General features: G+C 38.1%; 2 protein-coding genes across 7 annotated transcripts in view; one reads left to right on the top strand and one right to left on the bottom strand.

Annotated features, from left to right (window-relative positions):
- HOATZ (HOATZ cilia and flagella associated protein) overlaps window positions 1-26,002 on the bottom strand; it is a 41,959-nt gene extending 15,957 nt beyond the window's left edge. For 3 of the 6 annotated variants that reach the window (XM_019653618.1, XM_019653619.1, XM_019653620.1), the window contains exons 1-4: window positions 15,885-16,149; window positions 11,051-11,517; window positions 8,899-8,937; window positions 8,352-8,422 (exon numbers count right to left, since the gene is read on the bottom strand). In XM_019653618.1, the coding sequence (XP_019509163.1) occupies window positions 8,352-8,422; window positions 8,899-8,937; window positions 11,051-11,276 (336 nt within the window). In that variant the 5' untranslated portion in view covers window positions 11,277-11,517; window positions 15,885-16,149. Of the gene's footprint in view, window positions 1-5,039; window positions 7,220-8,351; window positions 8,423-8,898; window positions 8,938-11,050; window positions 11,518-15,884; window positions 16,150-25,924 lie in introns of those variants that run through there. The other 3 variants (XM_019653617.1, XM_019653616.1, XM_019653621.1) reach the window with 3 other exon arrangements.
- Window positions 16,442-26,455, top strand: part of BTG4 (BTG anti-proliferation factor 4) — a 14,379-nt gene continuing 4,365 nt past the window's right edge. Inside the window, exon 1 of the mRNA XM_019653626.1 lies at window positions 16,442-16,466. The gene's annotated coding sequence lies outside the window, so the exon portion shown is untranslated. The remainder of the gene's footprint in view (window positions 16,467-26,455) is intronic.

Below are 26,455 nucleotides of genomic sequence, written 5' to 3'. Positions count from 1 at the left end.
TCACTTAATTCATCACGTAGGCATTGTATCATCTCACATCATCACAAGAAGAAGGGTGAGTACAGTACAATAAGATATTTGAGAAAGAGACCACATTCACATAACTTTTATTACAGTATATTGTTATTATTGTTCTATTTTATTATTAATTATTGTTGTTAATCTATTACTGTGCCTAATTTATAAATTGCTCTTTATCATAGGTATGTATGTATGTATGTATAGGAAAAAACGGTATAGATAAGGTTCGGTACTATCTAAGTTTTCAGGTATCTATTGGGGAGGGGGTCTTAGAACACATCTTCCATGGGTAAGAGGGGACTACTGTACTATCCTAAATAACTTCTAAGTTTTTTTTAATAATTACTGAATTACTGTTACAATGAAAACATGCCTTTAAAAAAAGCTATTTAACAGAGTTTATCTCAACAATAGAATCGACTGTAAATTGATTTTTGAACAATGTTTTTTGGCTTGCCCCCATCCCCCAAATTACCATAGTTGTGTCAATTTGTTTGTCTTGTATACCAATGACTCTAAAGTAGTTTCCTGGGTATGGCACTAGGGAATAACACAATTGTTTAGCAATGTGACTGTAGTTTGGGGGAAGGGTATATGCTTCTAAGACTTTGTTTCTTTTGTATAGACAGGACTCTCTCTTGTACCAAAGTTCTGGTATATGGAATATTGTCTTGTCCCATGTCAATTCTTTGTCTTGTTTCCTTGTACAGAATCCCAGTTACTCTGGGACAGTGTCTTAGTTTCCAGTCCTGACCCTGTATCCAAATTCCTATGTCAAGGTTTCTCTTACATGCTGTTGAACCTTGGCACCATGACCTTAAATTTCTATCTTTTGCCTTTTCCTGATATCACTTCCTTCAAAGAACATACAATGTTCATCTACTGTGACTTTCTTCTGTGACCTATGGACTATATTTTCACTCTTGTGTGTTGCTTGCAACATCCTTTTGCACAACTGACTACATGTCTGTTCAGTACCTATGAGTCTGTGAAGCTTCTGAGTCTTGGTCAATACTATTTTGAACTGTCTTCCTATTACATGAGTCCCTCATAAGCCATCTAGCTTGAGGAACTGGGCTATCATGCAGGATCCTGGTTGAGATAAGTTAAATCATCCATTTATTCATTTGTAAGCATTTATTTGTTAGGTTAGGAGATCATCTACTATTTGTCAGGCCCTGTGATTATAAAGTCTAAGAAGTCATGATCCTTTTCCTTAAGGAATGTAGAACCTGCAAGAGAAATACACCACAGTACTTATGTCAAGGCTAAGATGGTAATGTACAGGGTCCTAAGGACACACAAAGGGAGGGGCATTGGTATCAGACTGGGGCATATGTGAGGGTAAGAAAAGACTTGAATGTGACCATTGAATGGTTTTTAAGTGCAGGTAGGCATTAGCTACATGGGAAGAATGGGAGAAAGGCATTTTCAGGTAGAAGAAATGGTATGCTCAATGTCACAGTGGGTTCTTGGAACTACAAGTTGTTCAAAATGGGTATAGTGTGAATTGCACTTAAACGGGAATGGTGGTAAATGAGGCTGAGGAGGTGTAACAGGAGGCAGATAGTGAAAGACTTTGTATATTAAACTATGATTCAACCAATTTAGTATAGTCAATTCTCACTCGCAGTAGCTATGATTTATAAAGTTGCTGTGAATGCTGATTTAGCAAATACTGAATCATTGCTCCTAGGTTCCTGCCTGCCTTTGGCCACATTTCATTGATGGCTCAATATATAACTTCGTTTTATGTGTGTTTATCTTTAAAGACACCTTATTTAAAATACATTGTTGATTCATCAATATCGAACTCATGGCCATGAGTTATAACTCATGTCTGAACAAAGCTTATCTAATGTATATATTTTCTTCATAAGGCACATCACAAGTTCTTGCACTTGGTAACACTAGACAGCACTTCAGCACTAGGAGGATATTTTTAAACAGCAAAATCATTTTTTAAAAAGCTGAAAATGTGGCTCTAAATAAACCACAAAAAGGAAATCTGTTCGTAGTATCAGAGCTGAAAGAAGATAGCAGAGCATCACCTTGTTCAGCCCCAGCTAGAAATGTGTGTTGGGCAACTCAAATTTTTTACTGTTCTGTTAGCATCCACCAATGACCATGAAAGCACCATGAGTCTTAATTTGAGGGTTATAGATAAATTGTAGCTAGTAAGTGAATTTGCAAATATGGAGCCCGTGAAAAATGAGGATTGACTATATTACCAACACAGTGGCTTGGGGAACTGTAAAATCTCAAGAGCCAAATAGACAAATGACTGTATCACCTCAGGCTCTGCAGGCATTCACCACACTTCATGTGACTAACATAACTTATAAAAAAATGATAAAATGATGAAGTAAATATTGATACATAAATTGTTAACTTTATTATCTGGCTCCAATATAGCCTGCCCACAGGTTTTTCATCTTGCCTTTGATAGAGGCAAAAGGAACAGGCAGTTATGGTTTTTGATTTCAGGTATGTCATGATTCTTTTCTGAGTCATTTGACTCACAGAATAATCCAGTTCTTCAATAAATCCTATCTGATTTGCCCTATTTGTTGGGTTTTTTTTTTAGTTTCAGGTATACAAAACAATGCAATAGCTATACTTTTCACCCCTTACAAAGTGACAACCCCCTCCCCGAGTCCACTGACCCCCACCCCCGATATCATATATATATATATATCTATTACAATTCCATTGACTCCACTCCCCACACTATACTCCACATCCTGTGATCATATATATATATATATATATATATATATATATAAATTATAGTTGACATACAATATTATTCAACATCAGCTTCAGGTGTACAGTGCGGTGATCAAACCTCTACACTGTCCATGAAGTGGTCTCCCTAACAAGACATGTGCCCATCTGACACCTTACAAAATATTTACATTATTAATTATATTCCCCAAACTGTCTTTCATATCCCTGTGGCAATATTGTAGTTGCCAGTTTATGCTGTCTAATCCCTTCTCCTTCTCCCTCATCCCCACCCCACTCCCAACTAGCAACCATCAGTTTTTCCTCTATATCCCTGAGACTATTTCTGTTTACTTTGCTCATTTATTCAGTTATTTAGATTCCACATATAAGTGAGGTCATATGCTATTTGTCTTTCTCCGACTGACTTATTTCACTTAACATAATGTTCTCTAGGTCCATCCATATAGTTGCAAATGGTGAGTTCATTCTTCTTTATAGCTGAGTAATACTCCATTGTGTAAATGTACCACAGTTTCTTAATCCAGTCGTCTACCGATAGGCATTTCAGTTGTTTCCAAGTCTTGGCTATTGTAAATAGTGCTGCATGCCCCACTGCTTTTAAAGTGTTTACCGATTTGAAAAATAGGGCTTCATGTAACTGGAGTCAAACTGTTAGTTCTGTATTTATTTTTAAAAACACATAACCTTTTTTTTGCTTCATTCTGCATTTAATAGTTTCATTCAACCATGTTTTATAAGCAGATAATCTGTATGGGTCCCTGTCCAATTGCACCTCGAGTTTTAATTTTGTTCTTAAGGTGAATGTGTATAGAAGATGAAGTTTACAGATATTTGGAAAAAAGACAATGAGATGCATCTGGAGGCATGGCTTTATCCAACTCTGGGTCAATGAATTTAACTATTTGGTCCCAAATCTCATTCCTTTTCCCAAGTATGTTTTCATGGACTGTAGATGTTACCAAAGATAGATGTTGTCATCTATCAACTGAAAACGTTCCCCAAGATTAAATAATGTTTGAAAATAAAGTGGTACCATAGATGACATAAAAGACAAAGTGTAGGATAACAAAGGATAACATTAAAGTTTTCCACTTTCATGATTCAGTGCCTAAAAATACACTTTTGCAAAGCTTCTTAGATTCTTCCTCTTCTAAGAATGTCCTCATCATAGCACAATTTGCTTCTGGTTCAAAGCAGTTCCATAAAGCAAACTCACAGCTGAGTTAGGCTTACACTATGGTCAGTATTGGTTGTATAGAATGTGTGATAAGACAGATTAAAACCCCTTCCTAATAAAGAGTTTATCTGGGATGTTGATGTGCAGATTGAGTAACTTCCTTGTAAAAATTTTTAGTTTATATTCCCTCTTGTTAAAACTTTGATTCCAGATGGACATTTCCAAATATGTCATCTATATATACCTTAAAATACTGCTCCCATCTCTTTTTCCTTCTCCCAGCAAAAGAATCATTTATAATTCTTTTTATAAAGAGATAATCATCTAAAAAGCTTTCTTAAAGGTGGCAAAACTAGAAAGCAAATTAGTTTTATGATTTCAAAGAATGAGCTGACTATTCATTTATTATAATGTTTTGAGACTACTTTAGAATTCTCAAAGGAAGAATAATGGTCCAGTATAGTGCTATAAGTTTCCCTTCATGGACAGAGTAAGCCATCTAATCTTGACAGACTCAATTGTTTTTGATTTTCTGCCATGGACATCCATCACAGAAATAGAAGTTGTGATTAATAGTATTTTGTCCACTAACCAAAAGCATTTATAATGTATACCTGGAAAACATTCCAAAATGAAGGATAACATTAAAGTTTCAAAAATTTCAACAACTGAAAAATCAATGTCAGTTGAGGAGAAAAAGCTATAAAGATGCTTTTAGGAGAGATGGAAAATAAGTTTTTAGATTTTCATTTATTTTATGGAGATATTGGAAGAAAAAATCTTTAAAAGACTTGATGGGAAATATTTTTCCCATTTAAAAATAAAAATTATACCAGGAATTTACTTATGAATGTAGATGTTCAAAACATGTAGATTCTCTTAAATAGATCATTATAAATGTTTTATTACAATAGTTAAAGATAAAAACTCTAGAACGGTGGTGGTAGCAATGCAGAGACAGTACTATAAACTTAGAAAAACAGTGGTATTCAAAAATAGATACTATGTTTTACTAATTACAGGGAGTCACCTTTCCTCTCATCTTATATAGACTCATGAGATAAACACAAAACCGAGGAGAGAGGTGATGTACTAAAATGGTCCTAAAGCAGACTTGCAAACAGATTAATTAATTCAATTATTCATTTATTTATTCAATAAACAAATATTTGAGTTTCAATAACTGAAAAGGTACTGGGGATAGCCAAATAAGAAATAACCTCTTTCCTAATAGAGGAAAAGAAAATTAACATTTGTCTAGGGCAAACAAACTATGGCCAGGTACTCTACATCTTATATCAACTCTATGAAGTGGATATTTTTATCATGCCTCCTTTTGTATTTGAGGAAGCTGAACCTCACAGGGGTTTAATAAGTTGCCCAAAGTCACACAAATAGTAAGCGGCAGAGTTAGATTTCCAAACCCACTTTGTCTCCAAAGTCCCCTGTACTATGGTGCCTGTAATCTAGCAGGAGAGACAGAAACATACCCAATTACCTGTAACACAGATCAGAGACCGTGATAAATACTAGGAGAGAGGTATATGGGACCTCCTATGGGAGCATAGAGAAGGAAGTTGTTCATCTACTTGTCTCCAGGTCACTTCTGGGAAGCCTTCACAGAGAACCTGGCATTTGAGCTTGACCTTGAAGGTAAATGGGGGGGGGAGCATTTTAGGTAGAGACATAAACATGCACTGCAGGTTGAAGAAACAGCTTATAGTCCTGCAGAGCTGGGAATGGTATTTCTCACACTTGTATTCATACTGCAGTTTTGAATTTTAGATATTTGGCAGCACACCTGAACAATGCCATGGCCAGCAATCATTACAACACAATGAGTGTCATGGGCTTTGGAGTTAGGATACAGGCTTTGAATGCAGGCTTTATCACTTTCTAGTTGTTGGAACTTTGGAAAGTCATTTAAGCCTTGTTTGATCAAATGGGGATAATCAGCATGAGGCTGTTTTAAGGAGAATATGAGTAGCTACATGTAAACTCCTCAGCTTAGTATATAGCACATGGCATGCACTCATTAAATTGACTGTTAGGAATGCTACATCACAGTAATATCTGAGGATGTCTATAAGAGCATTCAGTTATTGCAGGATTCTCTTGGTTTCTCTTTGCATCATGGTATTGTTTGAAGAGAACTGTGTTGTGCAGTACTAAGCTCTCCTCTATATATACTCACAAGGCATAGTTTCAGGAACATTCTTTCCCGCTGGCTTGCTGTTTTGTTAGGCCTCTTTTACGCTCAAAAATAGAATCTTCTATATTGCAATGCAGGACCCACTTAACTTAATGTACAATTTGGCAGATATCACAGAATAATGTGTATGTTTAGGTTTAGCAAAACTATATTTTACCCATGTACCACTTTGGTGGTTGAGAACCAACTGTACAGAGTAGATTACATTGTGGGCGGGGGAGAGAATGATAGGAGAAGCTAGTCAGGTTATGGTCAGATTGGAAAGGAACTTAAATGCCACGCTGAAGAGTTTGGTTTTAATCCTACAGAAATGGAGAGCCATGGAAAAAACTGAAAGTAGGTGTGTGGACTGAATTGTGTCACCCCAAAATTCCTATATTGAAGCCCTAACTCCCCAGTGTAACTAACTGTATGTGTATTTGGAGATAGGGCCTTTAGGGAGGTAATAAGGTTAAATGCAGTCATAAAGGTGGGGCCTTAATATGGTAAGACTGGTGTCCTTATAAGAAGAGGAACAGACACCAGAGCTCTCTACTTCTGCCATGTGAGGACACAGTGAGAAGGTGGCCATCTATGCCAGGCAGAGGGGCTTTATCAGAAACCAACTCACACAGCACCTTGACCTCAGATTTCCAGGCTTCAGAACTGTAAGAAAATAAAATCCTGTTGTTTAAGCCCCGTTTTCTGTAGTATTTTGTTCTGGCAGCCTGAGAAGACTAATACAGTAGGACAGCAGCATAATTGGATTTGGGTTGTAGGAAGATAACTAGTGTGGAGAATTGCTTTGCATCCTCTTTGTCTGGTCAACTCTATAGTCTTTGCAACTCAGCTCCTTTGGGAAGAGTTCTTGATTCCTTAAGCTTGATTTTGTTGTTCTGCAGTATGTTCTCATAGTTTATGTGCATACATCTATCATAATTAAATCTTATAGGTATTGACTTTAATTGGCTGTCTCTCCCACTAGATTGTAAACTCCTTGAGATTAGGGACCACATCTTTTCTTTCCATTTCCAGCATCTAGTACAGTACTTGGCACAGAGTGGGTTCTCAACAAATACCTGTAGAATAAGGTAATCAGTAAGTTAATAGAAGACCCTGAGGCAAAAAAAACCCCAAACAATTCTTAGGCTACTAATATAATAGTCCATTAGCAGAACACCCACCTGTAACTCATATCATATTATCTTGTTTGACAATAGATGATACAAATTGATAACAGTTTGTCTTTAACCTTTTGTTTCTAATACCTCCCCAAAATGAAATTAAATGAAACTTTAACTCAAAAAATACTGAAAAAGTCAATTTTTAATGATTTTTACCTCACTGAAGTTTAGGCTGCCTTCCTCCTGTTAAGTCCTGGTATACATATACAGTACCTAATATCCTCAAGAGGGAAGAAAATGCTGACTATTTCTAATCACTTAATTTGTTTGGAGGAATCACCAATAGTCCACAAAGTGAATTAACATGATCAGCAAACTCAAATGCATTGTTCTGTAATTTATGTAGAATTCCCGATAAGTCTTTCAGAGTTTGCCAATATATCCAGTGATTAAAGACAGTAGGCCAAAGTGAATCCTCTGTCTTTGTTTTTATAGCACAGGAACAGTTATAGGAATGGAATTTGTCCATTAACTAAACAAAATGTTTCTATAAATCACTGCATTAATTGCTGAATTAAAGGCTGTGACTGCATCATGAAAAGCAAACAAAGGATATTGCCAAAAAAAGAGAAAAAAGGACATGTTCAGTTTATTTGACAATACCAATGTGTTTAATTTCAGCCTTTAGTAAAAATGGTTCTAGATGACAGAGTCATTCCTCTGATCATTTAGTTTGGACATATTAAGACAGTCAATTCTGTTCAGTTTTTCCTGTTCTTACATTATTTCTGTTCTTAAAACACTGTATATAGTTTGGGGCCTTACTGGATGAAAAGTCTGTGAATCTTATCTTTCCCCTCTAATTCTGTTGTTCGTATACATACTTGGGCTTTTGCGGAGACTGAGAATAGCCAAAGTTTAATATAATTTTTTAATCTTCAATTAAAATTTGAATAAAGGTTTTCCATTTGCTCAAGCAGACACACCAGAAGTAGAAAGTTTTTACATACATATGTTAAAAAAGAATAATTGGGATTATTTAGAAAGTGAAATGAAAATTAGATGACCTTCTGAAACATTGGCTTACCTTTTGGAGATATTTTTCTTTCTCTTCAGATTCCTGAATCTTTAGGGTTTCAGCAATGACATCTGTGCCCTCTAAAGAAAATAAAGTCAAATTCAATCCAAAATAATTTTATCATGTTTTATAATAATGTTGATATAAAATTGGGCAAAGATTGAAAGATTGATAGAGTAGGAAGGTAAACACAAATACGTACCGTCTTGAAACTTTATAAATCAGATTCATAAATAATCAGAGAGGGAATTAGTTAGCTATGGCTGCAGGGAACCTCTGATCTCTTTAGAGGATGAATAAGCCTGAGTTCAGAAGCAAGAAAAGGTCTCTAAAGAGAACATATTTGTACTATCAGAGATTCTAATTTCCACAGTGCTATTCAACATGTTACAGGAATTTAGGCATTTTTCTCTGGATAAATAGGGTGGATTCTGAGGTGTTGGTATTCAATTCAGAAAGTTATGCCAACATATAAAGTTGTATCCTTATACTTACTACCCGTTTTCTGAAGAATTTAAGAATCAGGATGTTGAAAGGCATAGAACTTGGTACTTACTGTTTTTCTCAAGGAAAAAAGACTGCAAGTAACATTTCTCTGAAAAATACAAAAGGAAAGAAATCATTGGAAACCCACAGCATTAAAGGTATTTAAGCTTTCTATACCTATAAAAATTGCATAACAATTTTTTTAAATTAAAATTTATTGGGGTGACAATGGTTAGTAAAATTACATAGGTTTTGGGCCGTCTGAGTGGCGTGTTGGTTAAGAGCTGGCTTGGGACGCCAGAGGGCCCCCGCTGGGATCCCACATATGAGGGCCACAGTGACACTGCCCTCCACAGCTAAGATGCTGAACAACAGCTCAACCTGGAGCTGGGCTGCCGTGAGTCGCTGGCGACGGCGTAGGCTGCAGCCCCTGCTGCAGTGGGTTGCCATGGGCTACCGTTGTGTAGCCAGCAGCCAGCGTGAGCTGCCGTAAGCGGCCATCCAGAAGCTGGCGACTGATCTGCCTTGCCTGGGAAGAGCACAATGATGGTGCCAACTTGGGCCAGTGAAGCAATGTCCTCCACAACTAGACTGAAGAATAAAAGGACAGCAACTTGTCTGTTCCCTTTCCCCCAATTCCCCAACGCTGTTCCCATCCCCCAATTCCCCAATAAAAATCTTAAAAAAGAAAAAATCACATAGGTTTCAAGTGTACAATTCTGTAATACATTATCTATATATCACATTGTATGTTCACCACCCAGAGTCAGTTCTCCTTCCATCACCATATATTTGACCTCGTTTACCCTCATCTACCACCCCCCTCCCCTTTACCCTCTGGTAAACACTATTGTCTGTCTATGAATTTTTGTTTCTTTGTTTGTCTTGTTCCTTTGTTGCTTTCAATTTTATATGCCACATATCAATGAAATTATATGGTTCTCGACTTTTTCTGTGTCACTTATTTTGCTTAGCATAATAATCTCAAGATGCATCCATTTTGTTACAAATAGCACTGTTTCATCTTTCCAAATAGAATTACCATATGACCCAGCAATCCCTCTCGTGGGTATATACCCGAAAATCTGAAAACATTTATCTATAAAGATATATGTGCTCTGATGTTCATTGCGGCTTTATTTATGGTGGCCAAGACATGGAAACAACCAAAATGTTCTTTGATAGATGATTGGATAAAGAAGATGTGGTATATATACACAATGGAGTACTACTCTGGAGTAACAGTTTTCACATCTTAGGCCTTACTAAGGTCTTACAGGTCAGGGAACTTGGTTCCAAATGTCGACCCTGTCTTCAACTTTTCTATAGAGATTTCATGTTTGAACTCAATTATGTAAACAACTATCCTTAATATCCTTTCAGCCAAGATATAACATTTCCTCAGATTATTCTATACCATTTGGCCAAATAGATGCCATAACCTAAGGGATACTTTATCTTAAAGTATATTTTATGCTTTTATTTATTTATTTATTTTTTCTTATGCTTTTAGATGTAACAAAGATACCACTGATCTTTTGGGGGTGAAGGATTGCTGAGAAGGTTTAAGAACTATTTCTATAGGGTTTTAGACATTTGAAATGAAAGATACATATTTTAGAAATAGATTCGATAGACAAATGCATCAAGATGTGGTACATATATATAATGGAATATTACACAGCCATAAAAAGAATGAAATCTTGCTATTTGCAAAAACATGGATGAACCTAGAGGGTATTATGCTAAGTGAAATAATTCAGATACAGAAAGACAAATACCATATGATTTCACTTATTTGTAGAATCTAAAAAACAAGAAAAACAAAACAGAAACAGGCTCATAGATACAGTGAACAAACTGGTGGTTGCCAGATGTGAGGGGGCGGGGGTATTGGGTGAAAAAGGTGAAGAGATTAAGTACAAATCTATAGTTACAAAATGTAACTGGGATGCAAAATACAGCATAGGGAACATAGTCAATAATATTATAGTAACTATGTAAGGTGTCAAATGGGTGCTAGACTTATGGGGTGATCACTTCCTAAGTTATATAAATGTCTAATCACTATGCTGTACACCTGAAACTAATATAATATTACATGCCAACTGTAATTGAAAAAAAAAGAATTATGTTGGGTAGTTTTTCTTGGGAGGGGTTCTGGGATTTTCCAGGTTCATTCTGATGGAGGCAGAAATCATCAAGTAGAGGCAGCTACTCACCAGGTGCACGGCTCTTGGAGGACCGTGCCACCGGCAGACGCTGACTGCTACCTCTGGACAGCACCAGCTGGGATTCGTTAGGAGGGTACATCGACGCCTGGATCCAGAACTGCTTGGCCAAGTTGGTGTCCTCTTCTGAAGAACCGGTGAACACCAGTAATCCCTGGGGACAAATTTCACAGGACTCCTTTCCGCTACTAGGACTTGCACTGGGCCTTGTTTCCATGGCAACTCAGGACGTTTCTCCAAGCAACTTGGTCCCTCTCCTAGCCCCGCCCCTCGGAGAACCGCTAAGTTGACAACAACCACCGGGAAGCCTTTAGTTTCCTCGATAGATGTTTGCGTCCATCTACCGCTGGTGGGCCATCTGAAGCCCACTTGTGCAGTGATCACAGGCTTTGGAACCAATCTTAGCGCTGGAGTCGAGATAGGAGAGTCAACACATCAACTTGGGGGTGTGTCTTGTCCTGTGGGAGTAAGTGGGGCAGCACTTCAGCTCTCATATCCTTTAGTCAACCTTCTACTCGCCTCCCTCGTTTCCAGCTGCCATCCCTTCAAAGATATCTACAAAAACTTTCAATTCCTTAGCTCCACGCCGCAATCTCCCCTTCCACACCAGATTGCCGTAGCTCAGCAACCCCTACAGGGAAGCGCTGGGTCGGCTTTGGATAAAGAATAGGGCAGTTAACATCCTATTGGGAGCTAGAGATATGACCTGGGCCAATAGGTAACCATGAATATAGTTTTTGTTATACATTTCCCCCCTGAATCATTTAAAGACAAATCTTAGGAAAGAAGCTAGATTTAGATTGTAACTGTATTTACTAATCAGTCCCACCCACTAAAAGCTGCCTAGACTGCAACAGTTGGAAATGATCACTTAAAAAAAGGAACATATTTGATGGGTGGACTCAGTCCCTTCATGAAAAATAAATTACGAAAACTTTTGTTAATGCAGTCTTATAAAAATATTAACAAGTGCTTGTGAATAGCTTTCCCAGGAGATTTTGTTAATTTAGGAACAATTTAACCATTTCAGTCGTAGGAAAGTTGTAATCATGGCAGGAGTTGAGATGATCCTCAAAGGCAATTTAGGAAAGGAAATGGACACAGGATAATAACTTATGATGTTATGACACTTTATTCTTTGAAAATATTAATACAGTCTCATAGAAAAGATGCTTCAGAAGTTGATAATCACAAGCCTATACACCACAGATCAGCTAAGGACAATTTTCTACTTCCCAATCTGAAAATTTTCTGGTTAAGAGCCTGAAGGAACGTTGAAAAAAAATACACATATATTACATATGTTGTATATTTAGCAGCTAAAATGTTGATTTCTTTCTTGGCTGAGCTAATATTAGCTATGTCAACCCTCCCACCCCCATACACATTGATGTACACAGGAAGCTTCTTTGGATGAACTCCTAAATCTTTTTACCTGGCAGTGTAGTTAGTGATTGGTACTATTAGCAATCAGCTAACTACACTGCCTAGTAACGAGACTCACAGGAAAAGAAAAAAAAAAAAGGTTTACTTTCATCACAAACTGCCGTCTCGGGTTGGCGCCCCCATGCATTTGTGAGAAGAGGCAAATCATTGGTTCAGCTGTAGCTCACTTTAGTTGGAGGGTTCATGAATGCCCAACTAAATAATGAAAAATAGTCACAATAAAATCTATACAGCTTTAAACGTTACCTGGGGGCTCCTCCCAGCAGTTTAAAAGTCTAATATCTTACAATGAAAGCCATTAAATTCCACAGATTTCGCTTTCCTTACACGAAATCGCGCACACTTGCTTCTACTCTTAGAGAGGGGAACAGTTTAAGCGTATCTAGAAGCAGCAGCCCGCCGGAATTTGCAGGGGGTTTACTCGCACTTGGACAACGCGCTCGCCGAGCGGCGCAATGCCGACCAAATGCTGACGCATCAGATCTCGAAGGGCAGCTTTCTCCTCTCAAACGCTTCAGGTCGGCCGTTTGTCGCCGAGGGCGGCGTCCTCCTCCCGGCGGGGCGGCGGCTGATGCTGTGCCTTGTTTTGATGGCAGTGGAGTTAGTGATTGTAAGCACCAGAGTACAATCAGCTAATTACACTGCCTACAAACCGAGCACCGGGCGCCCGTGGGCTGCAGCTCCCTGACGGTCCGCAGCGCCGACGCGGTGTCCCCAAGCCCGCAGGCCCGGGATTGGGGCCCACCTAGACCCCACACTTCACTGGGGCGATGCCCGCCAGTGCCTGGGCTTGAGGGTGCCCGGAGGACGCCCCGGGTCCACTGGAGGCTGTCGCCCGGCGGGCAGGCTGCGCTGCCCCCACGGGACTAGCCGCTCACACTTGGCGTGGCACGGCCAGCGGGCGGCGCTCCAGAGGGGACCTGCACCCCCTGTGCCGGACCCCAGCCCCAGGTGACTCCCGGGAGCGCTCGGCTGGCCGGCTTCACCTTAGCCGCGGAGTCCCGGCTCCCGGCCTCCGCTGTCCCGCAGTCTCCCGCACCTCCCAGGGCCCTCCCCGCCAGCCTCCCTTCCCTATTCCTTTCCCCTGCGCTTTCTCGGGCCAGGCTCCCATCTCGCTCACTACCAGTCCAGCGGCCCCAGATAACTTCTCTGCAGTTAGTACCCTGGCCAAACTCTAGAGCCAGCTTTCTCAACCCCGCGCGCCCCGCAGCTCCCAGCGGCCGAGTGACCGTGGCCTCCGCGGGCCAACCGCCCTTGGAACCCCGCGGGGAGAGGGGCGGGGCGGGCGCGATGGGGGTGGGGAGGGAGCTGCGAGAAGGGGCGGAGGGCGGGTCTCTGTTGGGACAGAGGCCCGGGAGACCAAGGCTCAGCTTCTTGAAAAGTTTCTCTCCCTGGTATCACTAAGGACAAAGAGCTCCTTCTCCCCTCCTCCTCCTCAAGAAGCCCCACAAGCCCACTTTTCATGTCCACAGGGAAGACAGCTTGTCAGGTACCAAACTGTAGACTGAATTTTCCAAATGGAGATAGGCCTGGGTACCCTGTGACATGCTGGAGGACTGCCTTTGAAAGTCCCATCTGCACCCTTGCATTCCCCTTGGGCTCTCCATTATAGTCTTGGAGGACCATGCAGTGAGGTGGAAGGCTGGATCTGCTAGTCAAATAGTGAGCCATCCGGCCCGTTAGTTGGACCAAAGTGTGGTCCTCTTGAGATCAAGGTCACAGTTTTGTACTCTCAAGGTCTGTTTTAGACAAAACTATTCCTACTTCCAGTACATTTAAATATTTAAATTTATTATTAATTTAATATTAAATTAATAATATTTAATATTAAATATACAAATATTTATTTAAATACCTGCTATGTATTCAGCACCCAAAGTCATTCACTACACCCACCATATGTACAATCTTGGTGGCAACGAAGTGAACACATTATTTACCGTTCAAGACAGTGCATAATAAATTACTAACCTGGGTAGAAACAGAAGGGTGGGGCATTGAGAACTATAATTGGTCAGGGAGGTTTCATGGAGGTGACACTGAGTAGGTCCTTTAGCAAGACTAAATTTGGACATTTGGGGTAAGGACTGTGGAGGCCAGAGAAACAATGTCTTGTGACCAGTTACATTTTTTTATTCTCACAATTCCACATTTGATGATGTAGATGTGTTTATATATGTGTATTTGGAGTAGATTGGGCAAAGAGGACAATTACAGATTTCTGGGAGACGCCTATTAATAATTCTTTCCTTTAGTTACTCTATTCCCCCCGCCATTTCCTTCAATGAATGATTCAGAAGAGGATAAAGAATATTCTCTGATTACACACTTTGTGGAACTCAACTGGAAGTTGCTCCCCACCCCCAATATGGTCTTCACCAGTGTAGTGCACCCATTGCTGACCCCGAAAGCTTAGTTCTAAATTGTTTCCACAAGGGAAAACTTCCTAGCTATATAGAGGGTGCAAAAAAATGTATATACATTTTAAGAAAGGAAAAAGTTGTTAAAATTGTAACAATATATACTGATAACAAGTCACGTTTGACTTCTGCAATTACAAGAGGGGCTCAAAATGGTTACCATCAGTGTCCAGACACTTCTGATTATGGCGAAACTGCTTGAGCAATGTTGTCCAAAGTGTCCACTTGTATACATTTTTTGGGCACCCCCGGTAGATTGATTTCCTAAACCCAGCAAATAGTCCCATAGATGCCGCTAGTAATATGGATAGGGTCAGATCACTCAACACAGATTCCAAACTCACACTATTAAAATACCAGAAGAACTTCCCAAGGATGAGTGTGAGCAAGTTATAGCATTATCATTGAATATGAAAGCATATTTTTTTTTGCCAAATTCACCATTTGTTCTGTGCACACCAAAGTGAAGAGTAAGAAACCAAAGTGAAGTATAGAATGTACAGTATGGAAAATGCTAATTGTAAAAATTAACTAGTAAAGTTAAATTGCAAAAGACGGGTTCCTTACAACTAGCTATAATTTGTATTCATCTTGTCTTTGGGAGAGGCACAGTACTGTACAGCACATTATATTAATCTCTCACTCTCCTTTAACATGGGCAATATACCAAGCCATACCAGGCAGCACTAAAATCAGAGCTAATTAACTTCTCAGCTCTCTAGAGATAACTACACAGCCAATTTTGTATTTTATATTTAAATATACACATATAAATAAAATCAGGAGTGAAATAGTCTCCATTCCATTAGCAATTTTCCAACTTATAAGTCTTGATTAGGACATAGTTACAAAAACAATTCTGTTCTTTCAAATTGTTAGTCATTTTTACCCAATACAAGATTTAATATCTCTTCCTGATTGATGTTTTATGATTATTAGTTGCATCTTACATGTCTTACCTGAGCTGGATTGTTGCCATCCAAGGCAATAGCTGCAGCAGATGCCTTGAAATTTAGATTTTTAAAACTTTTCTTCAAAGATAATGAAAAACAAAAAAACCCTCACATATAAAAGTCATCAAGATGCATCGCCTACTGCAATGAATTGTTTGAAATGCAGTTTATTTTGTAGGTAGTACAACTAAAAAGTGAAATAACGAGAAAAAATGTGTGTGGCCTAGTTCTGTCCAAGAGAAAGAGAGAGAGAGAGAGAGAGAGAGAGAGAGAGAGAGAGAGAGAGAGAGAGAGAGAGAGAGAATGCTTGTTCTTAGGGTTGCTGTTGATTTGGCCTGCAGTTACTAGAGAAACTCCAAGGATCTCATTCCCTTTATGGTTCATGTCTAGGCATGCCTGGAGACCAGGGAGACCCATGATTTTAATCTAAGTAAGAATGCTTGTGGTGTTTAAAATGCCCAAACAGAAGATTGTGTTTGTTTTAGACAGCACTAGGAAGGTACCTTTCAGGGGAATTGTTTACTGTTTTATTTAATTTCTGGGCTTTTGGTGAATAGGAAGATGAGGAAGGGGCACTAAGGAAAGGAGGTGAGATTAGTGATTAGGAGGGAACCAAGAAGAGTACAGAAAATGAATACCGTCTGCTTTAGCTTTGGCAAATTTATATTGGCTAAACTGACCACTTGTACATACAAGACTGGAGTGGTGAGAGTTGGGAATTATAAAAGATGGAGACAACTTACTCTCTCAACACATATGAACGCACCATCTGAACATTTTCTATCTTCCGTAGCTTTTGAAGGATGTTGTTAGGGAGTAAGAAGTGATGAATCAGACTGATTAGAAATTATTGGAGTTTAGTGGTTTTTTTTTAAACGTGTTTTTAAATGCATATTTTCTTAGGAAATATAAAACCATGTTTTGTTTTTTATATAGATCAATAAATGTCAGATTATCTTATTAACATTCATGATAATATATTTAGAAACTAGTTTATATATTGAAAAAAGACTAGATTGAAGTAAACTAAGTGCCTTTGAAGAACTAAACATCAATGAATCTGTTTAATTATGAGAGGAGATATTCTCTATAGCTAAAATGACTTGCCAGCAGTTTTTATAATTTTATACCTTTGATTCCATTTCATTGTACTCTCATTAGTAAGAGTGCACCAGATTCTTAATTAGCTTCTTGTTTATCCTTATTTATTAATCAACAATGTTGCTTTCAATATGAAAATGTTAAATTAATCTTTTAGTAAATCAGAGATAATCTAAAACTAGGCTTTATAATTAAAGTTGCTTGAGTCCTTAGTTATGGCTTAGCAGTAGGAGCAAACATGTTGCATATTTACATCTTTAGAGAACCCAGTCTAGGGACTTATGGTCTAGTTGGAGAAATACACAATTTGTATACATAGATAATTAATTGAAATAGATATAGTACAGTTGTCCCTTGGTATACTTGGAGGATGGGTTGCAAGACCCACAATGAATACCAAAACCTGCAGATGCTGAAGTTCCTTATATAAAATGTAGTATTTGCATATAACCTATGTACACACTCCCGTATACTTGAAATTATCTCTGGGTTACTTATAATACCTAATATAATATAAATGCAATGTAAATAGTTGTTATACTGTATTATTTAGGGAATAATGACAAGAAAAATATGTACGTGTTCAGTACAGACATAATCATCCTAGACCTAACTACATAGTACAGGTCAGCAACAATGTAATGTTTTTTAAAAACTATTTTTTTTTTTTTTTTTAGCTGAGCCATCCTGCTACCTATTGGCAGCTCAGCGGCAGCTCAGCGGCAGCTCAGCGGCAGCTCAGCGGCTGCTCAGCTTGGGCTGGACTCGAACCGCCGTTGCTCAGAGCTCAAACTCTTGAGCAAGCTCTTAACCAACTGAGCCACTCGGCCGGCCCTTTAAAAACTATTTTTGATCCATGGTACGTTAAATCTGCAGATGCAGAACTCATGGATATGGAGGACCGATGTGTATTAATTATTATTAATATGTTCAATATAATAATTTTAGGTATTATTTAGATAGTTATATTACATGTAATTATATTAAGTACCAAGATGGTATTTAATTATGATGTGTTTAGGTTTAGGCCTGTTTAATTTTAGGTAACGGAAGGACATTGTGGTGGAATTAGATATACGGAACTAGAACTCTAGAAAGAGGCCAGAACTGAAAACAGAGGTTTTGTAGTTTTCTGAAGTTGTAATAGTTGAAGTTGCTAGGATAAATGAGATCTCCAAGAGAGCTACGTTGTCTTCTTTTTCACTGACCCTCCAGCACCTGCTATGGTTCACTCAGGACAGAGTAGACGACTAGTGGCAATGTGTTCTTGAATAGGGAGTAGAGGGAGGAAAGCAGAAGGCTCAGTACCAACTTTGAAGTATCCATCTCCTATTTAGGGGGCAGCAGGAGGAAGTAAACCTTGAGAAGGGTTAGCCCATAAGGAGAAACAGAAGAGAGGACTCTCATAAAAGCCACGCTGTTTTAAACGGGGTCATATACACATATGATTTCAAGGGTAACTGCTGCCTCGGCACCATCGCATCCTAAGGTTTGGTCAGTAGAATTAGCCATCGGACAGCAGGTTCTGCCAGAACGTTTTGTCTCAGCGCCTTATTCATGAGTCAGCAAAGTGTCCATGAACTTCTCTAGGCTACTAATAAATAGATTAACTTTCATGGCCGCTTCTCACTACGTGACTGCCTCTGTCACCTGTCCAAAAAACCTCGACTAGATTTTCAAGGTTTATTAAGGTAATTTAAGGGTTTTAGTATAGCCAACAAGTGTTATAGTCTGGTGCGCAGTTGAAAGTTAGTGCGTAGTGAAGAAAGCTCCTTAAGAGCTCTTGGGGGGCCAGCCAAGTGGGTCAGTTGGTTAAGAGCGGGAGCTCTGAGCGACAGTGTCGCCGGTTTGATTCCCACATGGGCCAGTGAGCTGCGCCTGAGCTGAGCTGCTGCTGAGCTGCCAACAGGCGGCAGGATGGCTCAGCTGGTGAGAGCACATGCTCCTAACAACAAGGTTGCCAGTTTGACTCCGCATGGGATGGTAGGCTGTGCGCTCCCCCCATTTCGCCCCCCAGCAACTAAGATTGAACACAGCACCTTGAGCTGAGCAGCCCCGAGCTGACGAGGGGCGGCAGGAGGGCGACTGGACTTGGGAGCTGAGCTGGCTGCGCCCTCCACAACTAAGACTGAAGGACAACAACTTGGCTGTTCCCCTTCCTCAATTTCCCAACACTGTTCCCCTCTCCCAATTCCCCAATAAAATCTTTAAAAAAAAAAAAAAAGGAAAAGAGCTCTCAGATGTGTTCTGTAATTCTATGAAGCCAAAAGGAAGATGTTGACTGATTATCTTGTTAATTAATTCATTTACAAGAATGAAAATACTTTATGCTATCCTTTTGAGCATCATTCTATGTCTAGTTATTCTTGTTTTGATTTTTACTCATCCCCTTTTGGCACTTAATCCTTTTTTTCTAGGTGGAATTTATATTTTTTAGTCTTAAAACATTACATAGCTCTCACTTGTTATCTTTATTTCCTCTGTATTCATAGAATATGTCTCAAGTTTCATCATGCTTACATTTAGTAAAGTTCACAGTGTCTTTCCCCTCTTAGCTCGTTTATAGCTTGTTTAAATCTCAAGCTCAAATCCTACTTCATGGGTAAAATCTTCTTGGTACCTTTAGCTCATCTTGATTATTCTCTAACTCCCTTTGCACTTAATCTATTCGCTCTACAATTAGTATCTTCCTTTAGTAAGAGAGTATTATTCTCCAATATCTAATTGCATTTTGAAAAAAAGCATTTTATTATAATAACAGAGTGTGCTGGTATTAGTACAGAGCACTGTATATGCATTTTCTTACACCCTGAATTATCTTTAGTGGACTATCTTTTTTTAAAGATTTTATTGGGGAATTGGAGGAGGGGAACAGTGCTGGGGAATTGGGGAAGGGGAACAGACAAGTTGCTGTCCTTTTGTTCTTCAGTCTAGTTGTGGAGGACATCGCTTCACTGGCCCATGTTGGTATTATCATTGCTCTCTTCCCGGGTGAGGGAGTCGCTCGCTAGCCATTGGATGGCTGCTCACAGTGGCTCATGACAGCTCACGCCGGCTGCTGGCCGGCCCTACTGCAGCGTACGCTGTCGCTGGCGACTCACAGCAGCCCATCTCCAGGTCAAGCTGTTGTTCACCATCTTAGCATCACTGGCCCTCATGTGGGATCTGAACCCTGGCCTTGCTGCTCAGAGCTGGCGTCCCAAGCCAATTCCTAACCAATGTGTCACTCAGCCGGCCTTTAGTGGGCGATCTTGGTTTCGAGCTTGGCGCATGATATATATACATATTTGCATGCTCTAGCACAATGCCACTTACATTATGACTGCTCAATAATGCACATAGAAAATACAAATAAAGTAGGGAAAATGCTTGTTGTAAATAAGCACTTGTATGGTAACTATGAAAAAGAAGCATCATATAGCTTAAGGCTCATTTAATTTATCAGTAAATGAATTTCACTTAGTAGATTAGGCAGCTCTCAACTTAATTTCTTTTGGGTTCAACATTGCATGACTGTACAATTTTATTAGGTAACATTTTGACATATGAATTTTGTTTCACTAATTAATGTAATTTCCTGAAGGTGGTTTGAACATAATGGGACTGAATTCATGCATGGGTTGTAGAATAGTTTATTGCTATATAAAATGGTGCTACTTACCCGCTGTTATAAAAAAAAATACAGTCTGTCAGAAGTGGGGTTTTTGCTAAAACATCTATATTTTTTCATTCATTAGCAATGACATGCATTTGTAAATGGATAAATGAGCCTAGGGATGTAGTTTGCAACTTAAGGAAGTAAAGCTAATGAAATCAAATAGGTCTGATTATAAGACTGGCTATGACAGCAAAAGCCTAGTGAATTTAATTGTTCAATTTAGATGATATTTTAAGTTATTTGCCTATTTTAAACTCTTATATGCAAAAATATTTTCATTTTATAGCTGAAGTTTAGATAAAATCAAGAAGACAAATGTAGAATCAGATTTTCAAGGTTTACTGTTACTGATGAACCTTGGGGCTTGAAGATACCTCAGTGATCAAGTTGAACTCCCTCAGTTAAAATGAAGAAATGCAGTTCTGGAAACTGTTATTTGTACAAAGTCATTTGGGTCATTTTCATGTTTAATACCATTTGATTCTCTGTTACAGGCTTAATGAGAAGGTAAAATATGTCTCTGACGCTCTCCTTCCTTCTGTTCGTCATCCCCATTCCTAATAGCCAGAAACCTCATGCTTCCTGTTTTCTGTGGTGCCTCCCCCAGGCTTCCTCCCCTCTTACACACATCTCCAGACAGAACATGATCCTTTTGGTCTACTGTGGATAACTCACTTGACAATTTCAAAAGGAAATCCTGGAAAGATGATGTCTTAATCAAGGGAATAAATGTTCTTATAATGGGAATTTTAAATACCACATTAAAACAGTGGAAGAGCTGTTTTTCGTCTTCAAATTTCAGTAACCAATTTCAGTAGCCACTTAACAGTGTCTAATATGTACACATGGTCAGTAAATAGTCACTGAGTGAATGTTAATTATAATGGGAGGTATAGTTGTCAATGTGCAGGAGGTGATTTAAATAAGGTGTTTAAAATCATCATAAACGAGTAACTGAAGGAAGTCTTGCATGATGTTTAGTTTGTATTTGATTGTTCTTTCTTGAAATCCAAGTACATTGTTATCCTACTGTTCTATTCATAACTTCCAAGGCCTGCCTGGGCCTGTTGCAGAAAATAATGCTAGAAGAGGGTTCAAAGCCTCATCAGCTAATGTGTTTCACTAACTCAAAGTGCAATAGAATAATATGTTATACAGGAAGGTGAAATAATGAAAGAATTATTAAATACTTGATACCTTTTTAATAACATAAATGCAAACACTAACCATTTGAAAAGGAAAAATTTGAGTATGTGCTAATGCATATGTTGACTTTATCTCTGAAGCAAATTTTATTTCAGCAATACATAAGTAGTTGTCCTGATTTCCAATTTTGTTACTTCTAACATAAATGCAAAAAACAATCTTTGCAAAATTTATCCCAGCAAGGGCTAGAAAAAATGAGAATAAATGATGCAAATTTGTCATAATAATCTTTGTTAAACTTAAGGCATTACTAAGCAATCAAAAGTGTAAAATAAATTTAAATTCTCCTTGATAGCTAGGAGATATCTTTCTTAATGATCATCTATCTACCTTTGCTGCACATTAGAATCACTTGCAGAGCTTTTTAAAAATCCTGATGCTCAGGTTGCACTCCACCCCAATTAAATCAGAATGTCTGGGGGTTGGAGTCAGGCATCAGTATTTTAAAAAGATATTCAGGTTAATTCCAAAGTGCAGCAATTTAGGAATCCCTGTAATCGAATAAAGAAAGTAAGAAATATATCATGGAAAGCTGAAATAAATAAGATACTATGAAAGAGGAAGATCATCAAGGTCCTAGTCTCACCTTTATTTTCCTTTTATATGTTCTGGGTATATAGAGATACTTAAATACTTACTGAATTGAATTGAACTAGCTTTATTAAATCATGTCATTACTGGACATCAAGGTGCTCAGCCATCCATTTCCATAGTTCTCATATTATCATTTCTCATACCTCTTAAGCATCAAAGATATGACACTAGCCAAAGCATCCCCTAATATCCATCTTCATCACTGATGAAAGTTTTAACAGTTACACCACTCCAGCATGCCAGGAGCCATCCATATCCATATTCTACTACCACTAGCAATAAGGTTTTTATTCTAGCCAGCGGGTGAGTAATCCATCTCCAAAATCCCATTTTAGAGTCAGCTTTCTTAAATCATTCCTGGTACAAACTGTCTTAAATTGTATTCCTTAGAATACAGCCTCTGAGATGGGAGTTGCATGCAGAAGTTGTACTGGGGAGTCCTCTTGAGAGATCTACCCAAAAGGGAGTGAGAAAGATAGAAATGGGCAGAGGGAGACCTGGACCAGTGAATGGTTCCAATTGAGGCCTCAGCCTATCTTCTGGGGAGCTCTGGAGATGCATGGCCCTTCAGAGTTGTTGCAAATTGAGGCAAGGGGGCCAGATTTTTGAATCCCCACAATGGCCAGTGAAGGGCTGCAGGCTACCCCCTTGGGGAAGGAACAGATAATTTTACTCTGAGGTAGTTTCTGAGAGGAATTCCCAGTGAGGGATGAAGCTATGAGCCATAGTATCTGATAGTTCCAGAAGTCGGAGAATGATTGTGTTGACCCTGAAGAGGAGAACTGTTTGAAGGAGCGCAGTATCTATTATCATGTTCAAAATGACTTATCTTTGGCCCACGGGAGGGCTTCATGTAGGCTCTTTTGTCTTTTGACATAACCCTGTGGTTTTGTATAGCTTCCTTGCTTTCTGGTATAATACATTCCAGGCTCATCTAATGTATTACCTGAACTAGCACTGGATTCAGCTATATCTTTAAGGATATTTTTTTTTAAGAGGGAAATGGTATTCAGAGACCATAAAGTGAGTATTAGGATTGTTTATTGATTGTAGGCCTTTTCACAGGACAGAACTAAAATACATATTTTTGAAAAGAAAAAAAATCACAAGTTCATATTAAGATTGTCATTTCAAATTTAACATTATAGGTGTTTACTTAATTTCTTTGATTTTACACTTTTATCCTTTTTTCCTTACATTGAAAACTTTAGTTCACAAAACACTAAAATAAATATTTGTATTACCCTACTCTATTCTCTCTCTCTCCCTCTTTATATATGTGTTTGCCGTTTATAGTATTAATTAGTAAATACAATTAGTAAACTTAATTGTTTGCAGTAATATTAGTATTACTATTCTGAAGCTATTATATATAACATAAAATGTTATAATTATAAAAATTTATATATAGTTATAATTATATATTACATAATATTATAATTACATTGTATTATATATTATAGATAATAGTTTCAAAATAGTAATACTAATATTACTGTAAACAATTAGGCTACAGAATGATTTCTAAAAAAAATAAACACATTCCAATGTGTTCTAGAGGAACCTGAAATATTTCTGTTTGTGTGTGTGGTTGTTTTTAGATATCATTTTCATCTTGTTAGTAGAATATAAGCATAGTAGATCCTAAAGATTAACTTGATTTTTCATTCATTTTGAACTGCTAAGTAGAACATGTCTTTCATGTTATATATTTGCTCACATTATAGACTGAGAAGTCTTATTCAGTTTTTTTCTAAAAAATTCAGAGCAGCTAAATTGATACAGGGAGGATTAGACAAAACAGAAATACAGTAAGATTAATTAATTTGCCCATGACCACAGGGAACAGTGGAGATATAACTATAACTTATGTCTTTTTTTTTTTTTTTAGCTGAGCCATCCTGCCACCTGTTGGCAGCTCAGCGGCAGCTCAACTCAGGCCGTGAATCGAACCGGGGACCCTGTTGCTCAGAGCTCAAATTCTTGAGCGAGTTCTTAACCAACTGAGCCACTCGGCCAGCCCTTAACTTATGTCTTTTGACTTCATTTTATGGAAGCAAATGAGACTTTAGAAACAGAATTGAGTTTTGGGGGTACAGACTGCAAATATTACCTTAGAGTTTGAAATCCCATAAATGAATGTTCACTTCACCTACATAATACTGGACTGTGCTACATTAGTAAAAGATTTTAAACTTATACTAGGTATATGAAAACAAAGTGGCTCTGATTTCTATTCTCAGATGTTAAGATATGGAGCTTTGATTATAAAAGTGCCAGATTCATATGCTACTGTAAATATATCTAAATTTTGACCTATTAGTAGATAGTAACTACACATTTTATTAATGATGATGTTCTAATATAAATATTTCATAAAATGATGCTCTAAGACTAGAGATAATTACATATTTTATTGCTTTTTCAAAAAGGAAAGACGATATATACCTTAAATTATAGACCAATGATCTTGACCTCAAGCGGGGCAAAATTTTGAAACATCTTGCCAAATAGATGGTTTCTAATTATTATGGAAGTTGGGATTACTTGGAACAGCATGGGCTCTTAAAGAACAAGGCATGCCAGGTTAAACTACTTGTCTTCTTTTCTGTTCAATTAGATTTTATGATACTGGTAGATTAAAGGAATAGTGTATGCAGGTTGCAGCAATGCAATTGGTGATATCTTTACTCCACTATTGACTAGCTTTCACTGGGTGATAACAGAATGAATTGTTTGAGTGGAAGCAACTGTATTCAAGGCACATATCCTAGGATTTGGTCAAAGCACTCTGCCTGATCTCTATCCTATTCACCTGTTTATTCATTACTTGTGGGAGGACACAGGTGGCACTTTTGTCAAATTTACAAATATTAGGTAGCCAAAAGAAGAATTTATTAGATAACAAAATCATGGTCACAAGTAATTTCAGTTCCTTATAGTGACAGTCTAAAGTGAACACAACGAAGTATGATAGATAGAGGGGCAATATGTACTTTTATACTCTACTTAATCCACAAAGCATTAGAAAAGACACACTAAAACGATAGATAAAAACTTATATTTATTAATAAAAAAGCCACCACATTTTGAGCACTTACTATATTCAGGTATTCTGCTAAGTGCATTAGATAATTTTATAATTTAATCTTGACAAGATACTTGTAAGATAATAGTAGTAGTATGGTAATTGTACTACTACTACTATAGTGATATCTAATGTTTATAGAGCTTTTACTGTGTACCAGATGCTGTTCTAGGCAATTTACACTTAATTCTCATAACAACCCTACAATGCGGGCACTGTTGTTCTCGTCTTTATATACATGAGGAAATTGAGACACAGAGAAGTTAAATAACTTGTTAAGGTCACACAGTAAATAGATTGAGGTTACAAATCTGGCAATCTGATTTCAAAGCCTTAGGTATACGTTTTACCCTCTTTTTACAAACGAGATTTTTAAGATTAGAAAGTTGAGAAACTTACCCAAATTTCTGGTAAACTGAAGGACTGGGATTTAATCCCATGATGCTTGATTTTATAGCTGTTTTCTTAACTACTCACTCTGCTATACTGCCTTCCTAGAACAACTACTAGGTAACCAGTAGTTAGGTCAGGTGCTTTAATACATTATTGGTTGTAATCTTGATAACAACCCTAGGAGGCCGCTGTTGTCCCTCCATTTCACAGACAGAAAACTGAAGTTCAAGAGGTTAAGCAAGTTGCTCAAGGTCACACCGATAGTGAGTCGTAAAGTTGCAATTCACACCCAGGTCTGTTTGACTCCAAAGCCCATATTTTTAAACATTGTGCTGTGCAGGAAAGGAAAGATGCCACAGAACAATAGCATTAGTTCCATGTGAGACAGTGGGTGACACCACTGCCAGCAAGGTGACTGCCACCTGAGGCTGCACTGTAGAAATATAGCCTTCAAAGCTATATCATGGAAAGCTGAAATAAATAAGATACTATGAAAGAGGAAGATCATCAAGGTCCTAGTCTCACCTTTATTTTCCT

The sequence above is a fragment of the Hipposideros armiger genome, unplaced genomic scaffold (assembly GCF_001890085.2).
Source record: "Hipposideros armiger isolate ML-2016 unplaced genomic scaffold, ASM189008v1 scaffold_204, whole genome shotgun sequence".
Lineage (NCBI taxonomy): Eukaryota > Metazoa > Chordata > Mammalia > Chiroptera > Hipposideridae > Hipposideros > Hipposideros armiger.
The sequence above is the reverse complement of the archived record's forward strand: the minus strand, read 5'-3'. Positions and strand labels throughout refer to the sequence as shown.